Source organism: Cryptotermes secundus, unplaced genomic scaffold (assembly GCF_002891405.2).
Source record: "Cryptotermes secundus unplaced genomic scaffold, Csec_1.0 scaffold209, whole genome shotgun sequence".
In the NCBI taxonomy this organism is placed as follows: domain Eukaryota; kingdom Metazoa; phylum Arthropoda; class Insecta; order Blattodea; family Kalotermitidae; genus Cryptotermes; species Cryptotermes secundus.
The window spans coordinates 1,011,896-1,026,500 of record NW_019727789.1 but is presented as its reverse complement, the minus strand read 5'-3'; the positions used below and the strand labels follow the sequence as shown (position 1 = coordinate 1,026,500).

Sequence of the window (14,605 nt, the reverse complement as noted above, 5' to 3'; positions counted from 1 at the left end):
CTATCTTGGACAAAGTGAAGTTTTGTGTGTTGGTGATTTCTTTTTCTACTATAAATGCCTCTGATGATGGCTCCGTGGTGAGCCGAAACATGTAAGGCAGGTGCTGACGAGGTGGAAAACTTAAAAAAGTGTCACATTTGACGGAAGGAACTTGATTGTTAATTGTTGCAATAAAGATAGTATGACAAGCTAGGGAAACTGTCGTTCTCGTCTCGATTCCGGAAATGTTCACCAGTTCACTTCTCGAGCTCAGAAATTCACGATAGGTAGGTCTGCTCGGTTCAGCCGGTTAAGGCCTCTTCTTGTTGCAGGAGTGCAGATGGCCTACTGCGCAACTATTGGCACGCAGCTCTTCATGGTGGTGCTGAGCATCGTCCTGCTCTTTGGCATATTCAAGGTACAGAACACACAAAAACCTTTTATCATTTCGTATGTGTGTGTGTGTGTGTGTGTGTGTGTGTGTGCTGAATTGAAACAGTATTGTTATTTAGAAAGAACAAAATGGCTGCAGTGTAATGTGTAACCTCAGTGAGCTCATGAAATCCAGTATCTTAAATATGGATGTCGAACTGAACCGGATTACAGTGACCTCTTTCTAAACGTGGACTGGTGGAAACATGGGGCGTTGAACCTGACAGAATTCAGGCTGGTAGTTTTGAGAAATTTCTAACCTCCTCTGATAAGAGTAGGTGGATCTTAAACAAAATGGTCTTGTGGGCTATACTGCCACGTCATTCGGATAAAACCCAATGTTTCAGAGGAACATATCTCTCCCATCTTCAGGGTCGAATATGATCCATCACAGTTACCACAATAGTGTCTATAGTAGGCCTCCCCTCAAGCCCAGTAATTTATGTTCATTGTATAAGAGAGGTCTGAAGCCTGAAATTCGTCGAAATAATATGAAATGATTCAGTTCACTCCTTGCAGAAAGCACACGGAATCTCCATTACAAACACCGGTCGCTTAATGTTGGTTAGGGTATCACTCTGATATACAAACTATAATTTTGCCTATGGTATTGTATGGTTGTGAAACTTGGTCTCTGACATTAAGGGAGGAACACAGACTGAGGGTGTTTGAGGAGAATATTTGGACCGCAGAGAGATGAAGTGACAGGATGTTGGAGAAAACTGCATAATGAGAAGCTTCATAACTTGTACTCTTCTCCAAGTATAATTAGAATGATCAAGTCAAGGAGGATGAGGTGGGCATGGCATGTAGCACGAATGGAGGAGAATAACAATGCATATAAGATATTGGTGGGAAAGCCAGAAGGAAAGAGACCACTGGGAAGTCCAAGGCGTAGATGGGTGGATAATATTAAAATGGATCATAGAGAAATTTGATTGGATTGATCTGGCTCAGGATAGGGACCAGTGGAGTGCTCTTGTGAACACGGTAATGAACCTTTCGGTTCCATAAAATGCTGGGACATTCTTGAGTAGCTGCAGATTTGGCTTCTCATGAAGGACTCAGCTCCGTAAGTAAGTAAAAGGAGCCCTCTGTGTTTGCTCTGACAATCATAACGTGGGCAAAATGCTACCTTAATGTTGCAGCAGGGAGTACGTGCTTCAGGTCTCCGAGTACTTTTTATTCAAGCCTATTTCTAGTAGAGTAACTTTTCATAACTCTGCGATATTTCTCAAAGAAATTTGTTCCCCCCCGCAGGCATATTGCATGTTCCCTTTTATCAATCTTCTTGATTTCTACCATTATCAGATGCGATCGTCGTGTCTTTTGAGGATTTTTTGTAAGTAGATTTTCAGCTTGGTTTGAAGGTGTGGTATTAAGACCTCACAGAGAAGGGAAGAATTGAGAAAAGAGGAAACAGAGAGAAAGAAAGAAAAAGTAACGAAATAGGCCTAGGTAAGAGGCTTAATCTGGATAGTGTTGTATAGTTAAATGGATTGTAACAGCTTAGGATTGCCGGGATATCGGCTCTTCTGACGTGGCATTCTTCAGTACCTCAATACAAATGCAGCGATCAGAGTCTAAAGTCAGGCCGCGACAGCTTCCTTCCACATTTTCAATTTCATTAATCGCCTTACGTTTCCATGATATTGTGGCGTGCCGCCAAAAAGCCGGGCGAGAAGACACGTCCATTGATAGGCAACGGTGTGATAGGCAACACGCGACAATATATAGCCTAAGAATTGTAGAATTGTTACATAGCCCGTAAATAAATAAATAAATAAAGGCGACGTTTCGAAGTTGATTCCACTCCCGCCTTGATGTGACCGTCTTTTTTATACTAACATATTTGTTATTACTCACTCTTTGTTCCAAATTGCTAAAGGCTTCGATTGAAATCGGAGAAACACCAGTGTTTAAGTGATGAGCTTACTGGCACACAAAACGTCTCGGGATCGATTCCAACAATAAAATAAATAACAATCCCACCACATTTCCGTATCCTGAGCCAGATGAATCCAGTTCACACCCTCTCATGCTGTTCCTTCAAGATCTATTGTAATAATGTCCCCACATTTGGGGTCCATGCCTGGGCTTGAAAACTCTGCATAACCAACTAACTGACTCCATGGAGGTGAGACCTTCTGGACAAGCCGTCAATTGTGCAGCTACTCAAGATATTCATAATATTTTATACCGTGTTCACAAAAATCCTCCACTGGTCCCAATCCTGAGCCAGATTGATCAAGCCAATACCTAGCTTATTTTCTATGATTAGGAATTTTAGCCCCACGCCCAACATTCAAACTGGAGGATCACCCATTGTCGACTGTCCGCAACCCCTTATCTAATATATTAGAAGATACGCTCCATATCTGGAGGCCGTCACTTCCATCCGCGACCTGAGGACGCGCCATGCCGCAGTGAAAATGGGCCCACTTAGCATCGCTTAAAAATTCTTGTATGTATATATCATCACTCCTTTTCGTAACACATGGCCTGCCCATTTGGTCATTCTGAGTTTTTTAGTTTTGGGGTGGGGTGAGACTGAGTCCGCTTGGTACGTCGGCCAATACTGGCCTATTGTACCAGCCCCGGATGATAGGTTTGAGAGGAGGAGTCGGTGGAATGAGAATTGGCAAGGAAAACCGAAGTGCTCTTAGAAAACCTGCACCAGTGCCACTTTAGCCACCACAAATCCCATGTGACCTAGGGTCGAACTCGTGCAACCGCGGTGGGAAGCCGGCGACTAACCGCCTGAGCTATGGAGAGGCCTGTCATTCAGAGTTTTTCACGTTAAATTCACCTGGCGAAGGGTGCGAATTATGCTTATTTTGCTTTTATGTCACTACTCTATAACGAAAAATTAATATTTAACCGACGTATACTAGACCTGCAGGCGTCCACAATGTAAATTCATCTGCAGTTACGAGTACTCTTGGTCTTCGACTTACGACCGACTTCCGTTCTGACTGACAGGTCGTAAGTCGATCTGAGCGTATATCGGCCATATATTTATTAACAGTATTGTTTAACCTTTCTAATTCTTTTATCATCTTTATAATTTATTTTTGAAAACTTTTACATTTTAAACATCTTTTATTTTTCGTTTTTTTTTGGGGGGCCGGTCGTAAGTCGACGACCAAGTGTATTTCCTGGATGGAAAACAAATCTAAAATTCGTTTTTCAGCTCCCGAATGGGCACAGACTGGCTAATAACTCCCTTATCCTCATAAAAACGCAATTTCTACTGAATTTTAAATTCCAAACCCTCCTTGCTGACTTGTAGCTCCAGTCGGCTCAGGCGCCCCGACGCCCTTGAGCTTCTGCCGACCTCGCTAAAATCAGCAGTTCACTTGTTCCGAGCCAGGTGCTGGCCTGCTTACAATACATGTAATTTTCTACACGGAGGCAGAGAGCTCGATAAAATTAATTTCAAGAATTCAGTAAGACAGACAGGTAGAGGAAAATTCGGTTAAAGGGAAAATACTTCGAAGAAGAATTCAATATTGCTTTTCGTGCAGTAAACGGACTTGTGTTCTCAGCAAGCATGAGCGCTCTCTTCTCCCTTTGTGTGACCTGAAATTCAAGAAGCGCGTTTAATTAGCTACTTTATATTTGTATATTTCATTTTAACTCATTTTAACCTGTGAAAATATATCACAGAGAATCATTGTAAACGGAACAGCATTTCATCCTGTTATAGCACAAAATGAATGTCAATTAACAAACATTAAAAGAAAAGTCGCTCATTTTTACAACATGCAACTCAATCATGAATTTACCTTCCGACCGTAACCGCGTTTGATTCAAGATTGTTTCCCTGCTACTAAATTCTAATTCAACATGGGCAGAGATGTGGAATAATTACGTATCATTTCTTACGATGTGTGAAACAAGAAAACCGTCCCTTGTTTAGTACTTTGTGCCAGAACGATCCTTCTTTCGAGGGGAACAAATTACGAGTTTCTTAAAACACACTACATAAGCCTATATGCATCTAAGACAGATGAAGTAAAAGGCAAAAAATAAATTAAAGAGTGTTATTAAGATGGATCTTAGAGAGATAGGATGGGATGGTATGAACTGGATTGATCTGGCTCAGGGTAGGAACCAGTGGAGGGCTCTTGTGAACACGGTGATGAACCATCGTGTTCCAAAAAATGCTGAGAAATTCTTGAGTACATGCACAACTGGCGGCTTCTCCAGAAGGGCTCAACTCCGTGAACTTAGTCTCAAAATTGACAGCTTTGTTATAGCAAGTGTCACGTAACTTCGAACAGGGCCAAGAGTAACCCTGAACGCGCAGAAGAAAAATTTCAGACAAGGAGGTGGGTTCGAGGGTGTGAGAAGTGACAGGCGGCCAGTTGTTTGTAAGGCACCCTCGAAGCAGGTTATACTTACGGTTTTTCTATCATCTGTTTAAAAACGTCAGTTTGTACATGTACTCCCATGACGAATGGCTAAATTCTTTTCTTCATTACATATGACTGTTATATTTTAATTTTCAAAGTATAAATTAGTAATACACACTAAACGTATTTTATTTGCATGACGAGTGACAATATGTTTGTATTATTGTAATATGTTCTTCGAAAAGAGAATAGGGTAGTTTCAATGAAACACGTGGAAGAACGAGTGTTAAGAAGCTCCTCCCACCACAAGCTGTGCGCGGGATTTGACTAGGAATGCGGGGCCTTGTTCGAAGTTACGTGACACTGTCTATAAATAAGCAACTAAAAACGTTTGACTTACATTTTCAGTTCTGGTAGCAACTGCACTCACTTAAGCAGACTGATAGGTAGCTGAGCTCCTGCAGATATGTTGAATCAAATCTATTGGACGCCATTAGCGATGGCAGTTACTTCTGCTCAGGGGAGTACTCAATCAAGGCAAGAACCGCCGACAGGAAGTCACCAATCCGCGCGCCTCTCCTACCTCCTTCGGAGGTCAAACAAACGCGCCGGTGTTTTCATTGGAGCAGAACCCGTGCTTAGTGCTCGGGGCAACAGCAGCTGCTGGTCAATATCCACGTGGCTAGTCGCTACCGGCGCTTGTTGCGGGTGGCCGTTCTTCTGAATTGCTGCGGTTCCTGGTCCCGGACACTCAGCGCCCCACGGATTTTAAACCCTCACGAAGCTGTTACGTTGGAACTGAAAGTGAAAGTGAAACCGAAACCATAGGACGGATTTCCGGTTTTCTCTCTACATCGGGTGCACTTGGTGCAAGTCTTCTTCTTCATTGCCATCTTCATCGTCATACATTTCGAAACCAACTCCGTGGCTTTAGACCGCAAGCGAACGTATACCGACCGAGCGACCGCCGCTTGTCGGCGAAGTTAGTACCAACTTTAGAGGATAGAGGATGTCGCGTGGTCAGCGTAAATATGTACTTTACCAACATGGATATGTAGTCACTGCGCCATAGCTCAGGCGGTTAGTCGCTGGCTTCCCACCGCGGGGGCCCGGGTTCGAGCCCAGGTCAAGTCATGTGGGATTTGTGGTGACCAGAGTGGTACTGGGGCGGGTTTTCTTCGAGTACTTCGGTTTCCCCTGCCAATCTTTATTCCACCAAATTCTCCATCATCAAAATAACCCGGGGAAGGCTACAATAGGCCAATCAGTGGCCTCCATGCCGAGTGGACCCAGCTGGACTCCACCCCCCACTAAGCGAATTAAAAAAAATGGATATCTACATGAAAGTGCATCTAAACCTTCGAATATAAACCCAGCAAACTGTTCCATGGGAACAAACAACTTTAAAAAATCATGACTGCTTTATTTCTAAATTGTTTAAAGATATGGAAAATTCTGGAAGTCCGTATTCATAAAGATTACTTTGGAGGCCATTCTACTTAAAATTAAAACAAAACTGCTTTAATGAATTCATACCATTTTTTGCAGAGGGTAAGGCTTATGGGGGAGTGGATGTATAGATCCATATTTTCTTGACCTCGGCACTAGTTTGAGGCGAGTGACCAGCTTCACGCCCCTGCCGCTTTACCCATGAAGAAAGTTCCCACGTTGTCCATTGGATAGGACGTTGTGTGGATTCCAGAGCCTGATCTAGACGATGTGGAGAAGAGAAAATTCTTTATCTTACCTTTACTCGAACTCCGACCTCTCGGTCGGTACCGACTGCGCTATCCCGGCTCCTCATTACTACAAATACCGTTGTATGTAATCGCGAGTCAATGTGTAAATTGATAATTAATAAGAAGAAAGCAGTCTTCTGGGATGTGGCGCTGTGTAGATGTGGTGTTAACCGACGCTTCGGAGGAACGTTTCGTATCCATCTTCAGGGTAGAAGGAAAAATAAGAAAATCCGCAAGCGAAGAAACAGTGAGAGCAGGTGCAAGCAGTCTGCCATACGTTCCTCCGAAACGTCAGTTAACACCACATCTACACGGCGCCACAACCCAGAAGACTGCTTTCTTCATAGTCACCGCCGTGAATAACCNGAAGAGAAAATTCTTTATCTTACCGGGACTCGAACTCCGACCTCTCGGTCGGTACCGACTGCGCTATCCCGGCTCCTCATTACTACAAATACCGTTGTATGTAATCGCGAGTCAATGTGTAAATTGATAATTAATAAGAAGAAAGCAGTCTTCTGGGATGTGGCGCTGTGTAGATGTGGTGTTAACCGACGCTTCGGAGGAACGTTTCGTATCCATCTTCAGGGTAGAAGGAAAAATAAGAAAATCCGCAAGCGAAGAAACAGTGAGAGCAGGTGCAAGCAGTCTGCCATACGTTCCTCCGAAACGTCAGTTAACACCACATCTACACGGCGCCACAACCCAGAAGACTGCTTTCTTCATAGTCACCGCCGTGAATAACCTCAAATCTTACTTGATAATTAATGAATTGATAGGGTAATGTCCCTGACGCTTTACCCCAGGAGAAAAAGCCCTTGGTACCTTCCTGTATATGAGTGTGGATGGGCCCAAAAGTCGGTCTGGACATAGTAGAAAGAGAAAACTTCTTGCTCCTATCGGGAATCGAAACCAAGCACGTAGCCAAGTTTTTTTATTACTAGTGGAGTCCCTTGTACTGCGGCCACTTCTGGCCTAACGTAGCCAAGTTACTATATCGACTGAGCTAATGGAAACCGATTTTGGTTGGCTTTCGATGTCAACGGGATGTGCGATAAAGTATTCAAGGGGAAACAGTTGAAGCCCTACAAACGAGTCTTTTCAGCCTGACAGAATAAAAATTCAAGGTCACCCCTTTGCATGGAAGTTCACTTACCCGTTAGCCACAACAAAGTGGCTAACAGAGCAGTCCTGATAGCAACCCTCCATACGTACATACAGGCCGATCCAAAAACATGAATTTTCAATATAAACCGTGAAATGACCCAAGTATATGCGGCGTATTTCCTTTTTATCCAACAAATATTGTTGCATCCCGGGCATGTTTCGGTCTTAGGATGACAATCTTCAGAGGGAGATATAATATTAAAAGAAACTTTACAATATCTGTGTAAAAAATATAGAAAACATCGAAGTATAATATTAAAAGAAACTTTACAATATCTGTGTAAAAAATATAGAAAACATCGAAGTATAATATTAAAAGAAACTTTACAATATCTGTGTAAAAAATATAGAAAACATCGAAGTATAATATTAAAAGAAACTTTACAATATCTGTGTAAAAAATATAGAAAACGTCGAAGGAAGTTAAATAAAGTGATAAAATTGATGCATAGTTAAAATTAAAAATACTGTATAAATGCACTGTCACCTGTAAGGGTTGGCACATGGCGTATATGATGGGTTATGGAGTGGATGATTGGATTTATTAACACCTTATTCATACACATCGGAACTACAGGCAATACAGCGCTATCGCTGATCTACACATTTTACATTTCAACGTTACACACATTAGGATTCTCAGTCTTCACTAGTCGTATCCTTGCAACGGATTTATAACAGTCTCACTGTCACTTCAAATCGCACATGATTTCTTCTTTTCACAGTTTAATTCCTTTCTTTCCATTATTCTGCAACTGCAAATCAAATCAATTCCTCTGCACCGAAGCTCATATCCTGACAGGCTGGCGTCTCGAAACTCGACTACCTCTTTTCAACTGAACTCTTCTTTTTGAGCACCTTTTACTGACCAAGCAGAAAACACAGCCTCTATGATGTTGGAAAGGTGTGTTTACAGCGACGTTGCATAGCAACGGAAGCTACTCGATTGTTGCTTACGAATTCTTTACCGCGGGAATATTTCACAGAGTCGTTGCCTAGCAGTGAACGTCTATTCTGATTTTATTATCCTGGGTTTCGGGCGTTATTCAACAGCATTATATACTCACAATCATTTTATGCGGTATTAATGTATGAAGAGAAATACACGTAGAGCAATGCTTTCAGGAGTAAAATACTTCATCTCCTGTGAATAAATATGATCCTACGAGCTTGAAGTACTCGCCCCAGAATCTCATTTAAGAGCAAGAGAAATAAGACTCTACATAAGCGGTGGAAGTATTCTCTGTGTGAAATATCTGTGACGGTACATCATGCCTTGACAGATAACGTCACGGAAGAAAAGTGCTGTGTGTTCAGTAAGACCTCCAGTGCAATGATTTTCTCTTTTCTTTGTTGCACTGAGAAGGAGGCTTATGTACTAAGAAAGGAATTTAAGTCCCTTAAATAATGAGAGTTGTTCACTTTGTTAAGTCTAATACAGAGAAAGTAGATATACAGACTGGTTAGCACCAATGATACAATGAAGAAGAGGAAGAGGAAGAAGGAGAAGAAAAAGAAGAAGAGATGAGTTCCTTCCCAGTAATTCAGTACATATTTAGTGGGACAGTCCCTATTTTTAGGAGTAATGGTGTTATAATTACATATTCATGGGTGCTCTCCTTCACTGCGAGGCACACTGTTCCCTCAGGCGGCGGAGCTTAGACATGTGACAATTACACGCAACTCAGAGTTCATGTGTACGCATCTGATTATGCTTATGTAGGAGGACACACTGTTCCCTTAGGCGTTAACCTGGACGGAGCTTAAACGTGTGACAATTACATAGAGCTCAGAGTTCGTGTGTGCACAGCTGGGGGTGCAGAGGACAAGCCTCATGCACCCAAAATGTCGCAGGGCCCTCTGCTTCTTTGTACATAGTTTGTCACATAAAATACGAAATTAAAATCCCTGTACAGTCACAAAACTAAACTCTCTCATTACACGAGTAGGGTGCTTTTGGTGCCTCCTTTTTAGCTGAAAAAAATTTTTAGTTGTTTTCTAATAATGACGGGGGTAGCCGGGATAGCCCAGTCGGTATAGCGACTGGCTACGGGCTGGACGACCGAAGAGTCGGAGCTCCAGTCCCAATAGGGTCAACAGTTTTCACTTCTCCATGCCGTCCAGACCGGCTCTTGAGCCCACCCAGCCTCTTATCCAATGGGTACCGGGGGCTCTTTCCCGGGGGTAAAGCGACCGGCGCGTGGAGCTGAACACTCACCTTCAACTATTGCCGAGGTCAAGAAAATGTGGATCTATACATCCACTCCCCCATACACCTTCATGGTGTAGTGCTTAGTTAAGCACAGGGACAATTTTACCTTCTAATAATGACGTAAGGATCTACGTCACTGCCCGAAGATATGCACTCTCTGAGATGTTACAGACTTAAAGGTAAGGTAAAAGGTAAAGCTATCCCTGTAACAGGCCGTGGAGGCTAGTAGTGTTGTGAGACGTCGAGGCACCCACATTTTCTATACAATCGGCTCACAGATTGCGGTCAGGTTGTCAGCCTTACCCGCCGGTCGCCCATTACCCTCAGGAAGATTCCTGGTACTCATTTCTGTAAGAGGCTGAGTCAACCACAGGGCCATAGTGCGTCTGGAAGGATTAGGTTAATTGAAAAAGCCAATTACCCAGCCAGGAAACGAACCAGCGACGTTCCGGCTTGTAGCAGAGTGCATCACCCAACTACGCTACAGCGTGCCCTCATTGATATTACAGATATAGCAACTAATGTCAGAAAAGCAGTCTCCAGCCCCGATAATTTTTAAATCATTGTTTGACGATCCAGTTTATCTCGGGCAGGCTGACGGCACGTAAAGCTACAATGATCGTGTGTAACATGTCACAGCATGCACAGGCAAATATTACGGTTACACTAACCTGCATGGTTTTCTGAAATATTATCTGTCCGACGCGGGAAGTGCAGTCGTTACTGGACATATTTCAGGTCTGCTGACGCAACTTGACCAGTGTGAAATCTGGTACGGTGGGGAAATAGAATCAAATGAACCATGTTTTATGAATTATTTCATTTTTTGTTCTTCAGCGCGAGAATAATGAGCCTGATAGGTTTAATCTCGGTTTTCTAGAACGGAGCCGCTATTTCCTTGGAATAGCTCCTCAGTTGTCCTCACGAGTTTGAGTGAACCCAGTTCCAGACCCACTACTTCTCAGAAAATCTGGTAGTGCTGGGAATCGAACTCGGGACCTGTGGATCTGAAGCCACTAGGCCACAGAGGCGGTCTCCCATTGCACAGATCCTCTGTTATAAAATCGGAATGTTCAGTGCCATGATCACAGAACTCGAGCAATATATCTGTGCCGTATAAACCATAATACCAATTGGTATCTTCAAAGTCGATTTATTTAAAAATGGTTTTAATATAAGATACACATCTGTGTTTAGATCGCGTAAGTCTTTTTTTTTTCCCCTCATGTTTTCCGACTAAAATTTTGTAGAAGTGCATGCTTTTCATCTCACCCTTACATGCTACATACCCGGCCAATCTCGACCTCTTCTATTTATTTACTCAAATAATATTTGGTGAAGAGTACTCTAACGGTTTAGTTTCTGCCTGAAAGTCCTACCTGTACCAGCATTGTTGCAAATATGAGCTTTGGGGGGTACTTTATATCTAGAGCCCATGATGAAGACTGAATACATAGAGGTACCACAGGGGATAAGTTCCTTGAAAATCTTTATTAACCTGGGAGCTGTCGTAACCTCCAACTAGTGCAGAGGTCGAGAATATGTGGATCTATACATCCAATCCCCCATACGCCTTCATGGCGTTTTGCTTAAATAGTCACGTTCAGGGACCGTTTTATCTTACGGCTGTCAGTACCTGCTCTAGCAAGAGAAGAATTTTGGTAACTTCTTATGAACCCTCTAGACTCGTACCCAAATGCATAGAGCTAATGGTTTCATGTTCTTCCCTGCTAAATCCTGCTGTAATGGGATCAGGAACAATTACATTAGTTACCATAGCCACTCTCTGTAACAACTACTTTTATAAAACAGAATATAGAAGCGCTAGGGTTTAAAGGATTGATGTGAATGTTGGTACTTCATAAAGCCCTACATAAACCCTTTAAAGAGAGGAAGGGAGAGGAGAGGAGATGAGAGGAGGGGAGATGAGATATGAGGAGAGATGAGGAGGGATTAGATGAGAGGAGATGGGAGAGGAGAGAGGAGAGAGGAGAGGAGAGATGAGAAGAGAGGAGAGAGGAGAGGAGAGACTAGATGAGACGAGATGGGAGAGGAGAGGAGAGGAGAGATGAGGAGAGATGGGAAAGGAGAGATGGGATGAGATGGGAGAGGAGAGAGGAGAGGAGAGATTAGATTAGATGAGAGGAGAGGAGAGGAGAGATTAGATGAGAGGAGAGAAGAGAGGAGAGGAGAGGGGAGATGAGAGACGAGGAGAGATTAGATGAGATATTGGATGAGAGATTAGATGCTATTAGATGAGAATAGAGGAGAGGATAGATGAGATCTGTAGTGTTTCCATTGTTTTGTCCAACTCCTGTATTTAAGTAATATATATCGTGCGAAATTTGAAGTTCTGACGGCAGCAGCTGCAAAGCATACTGTGTTCAGGGAGGCATGCCCATAAATGCAGAAGGTGTTGCGGAAGGACTAGCTGCGGCCTCTTCGAGAACCCGGAAGTCTCACTGCTTTCCACACTCTGCTTGTTCCCTTGGACACTAGAGGCAGCACCTTCCTCCGATACGTGGGCCAAATTTCAGCCAGACTGCATAGCCTCATATAGCAGATCCCAATATTATTTTTGTATGTAAGGTACATAAAACCTATACAAAAGTATGCAGTCTACACAACAATATTCTGTATTTAAAATAAGTAGATACTATCGTATCAACATTTGTTTTTATTGACGCTACATGTTTCGATCCTTATTCTGGGTCATCACGTAAACTTAATATTGTAACGTGTTTTGTCTCTGAAGACGCCGTTCGGATTGTTAATTGGATTATTTAACAACCTACAAATCGTAACTATAATTAATTATAACACAGTTGCGGGTTTACACGCTACACATTGGTGTGTAGCCATTTTATGTTAGTTCTGATGCTTGCTCGACTCGATCATGTGGTTCTGATCTTGAACGGATACCACATCCACACTCGAAATATCAGCATCATCCAAAATATTACGGAGAGGTCTCTGTCTTGTATGATTACCCCGAATTTCAAACATAGGATGCAATCATGGCGTGTCTTCTTCATCACCCCCTTCAAAGTATCTATCTCTCTATCTATCTATCTCTCTATGGCTATACAGCCCTTCTGTTGGACCTTGGCCGTTTTTCTGTTCCTTGATCTCTTAAGGCGCGTCCACATTACTCGTGCTCGTGTGACTCGCTATGCTCGCGAGTAATGTGGACGATATGACAAGTCACGAGACAAGAAAATTTTAAATTTTTAATTTAAAAACTATAGCCAATACATTAAAATACGACTGCAGCCTATACACACTACGAATAAATATACGGATCTTCACGCGCCGAAGCCTGGCAACTGAAGTAGTGTGAACGAAGGTTTACGAGCACAAGTAAAAGCCAGACGAGTCTACCAACGAGCACACGCTTGGTGAGCACGAGCACGAGTAATGTGGACGACCCCTTGGGCGGGTGATCAGCCCGTCGTAAGGCTCCTACCTACACACACAGAACAGTAGAAACACAGAATAAACGCACACAGACATCCGTTCCTCAAGTGAGAGTCGAACCCACGATCCCAGTGTTTGAGTGGGAGAAAACATTTCATGCCCACGACCGTGTGGCCAGCCACTGTGCTCTGCCTTCAGAAGCGACTACAGTAAAAAATAATGATGTGGTTGAAAACATATCCGGATGATGTTACGTCATACCATATTGCACCGTTGATAGGAAAGGCGTATTTGCGATTTGCAATGGTAGAAAATGCTGTAAGCGGCTTCATGAAGTCGAGCAGGTTCTCTTTACATAGCACCATTTTCAGTGAAGGCGACTTAGCTGGAGGCCAACAGCAAGAACAATGTTATCTTCTTGTAATAACTCAACTGGAAATTAACGCACTTGGTCATTATACATTAGAAGGACCCTCAGTGAAATGCGTACTCTCATTAAAGGTGACCAATGCAAAGAACAACTTTGTCCTACCAGAGTACATTTGTCCAGTGCCTGAATTCAGCCAACCGCAAGCTCAGCTGACACCACGTTCTCCCGCCTAGGCTCAAGTCCTCATAGCGGAGAAGAAATATTTAAATATGAAGACAGACTCGACAAGTAATGCATCTGAACCACAGAAAGTTCCAGTTTTTGAGATAAAGAAGAGATCAAGAACACTGTTGTATCCAATTTCGAGCTGTTACTACGGTGAAGTTGTGTTGACGTCAAATTGTGGCCAGACGAATTCCCAGTGTAAATACTGAAGCGTATGCTATTCAGAGGGCAAGCGCGATCAAAACTGGGTACAGGGTACACAGGGCTATGTGTGGTGTATCAAAAGGCGTGCGGGTGAAAACAGAAGAAAACATTTAATTTGCTTCTCTCATCTTCAGGATTTTCTCCTACCTAAGTCATGTGTTTATGTACTATACCCCACTTTCAATAAAAATAAGTTTTCTCGTCGATGTCACGTTATTTTAATTGTTCGGGGTTTTTAAATAAACATTTATTTCCCATTCAGCACCCGCGGCATTTTACAAATTGTGTAGCTGTATTTGGACCCCTGTTTCTTAATAACCCCAGATACAGATTTTTCATTAATTTTCAAAAAGTGTAGACCGCCACTGTGGTCTAATGGTCAGAGTTCCTGCCTACAGATCCGGAGGTCCCGGGTTCGATTCTCGGCACTGTCAGATTTTCTGAGAAGTAGTGGGTCTGGAACGGGGTCCACTCAGCCTCGTGAGGATAACTGAGGATCTGT

At 42.9% G+C, this 14,605-nt stretch overlaps 1 protein-coding gene across 4 annotated transcripts in view; it reads left to right on the top strand.

The window, feature by feature from the left end:
- The window catches only part of LOC111864982, a 258,314-nt gene that overhangs the window by 187,566 nt on the left and 56,143 nt on the right, over window positions 1–14,605 (top strand). For all 4 annotated transcript variants that reach the window (XM_023852644.2, XM_023852646.2, XM_023852642.2 and 1 more), the window contains one exon: window positions 312–397. In XM_023852644.2, the coding sequence (XP_023708412.1) occupies window positions 312–397 (86 nt within the window). The remainder of the gene's footprint in view (window positions 1–311; window positions 398–14,605) is intronic.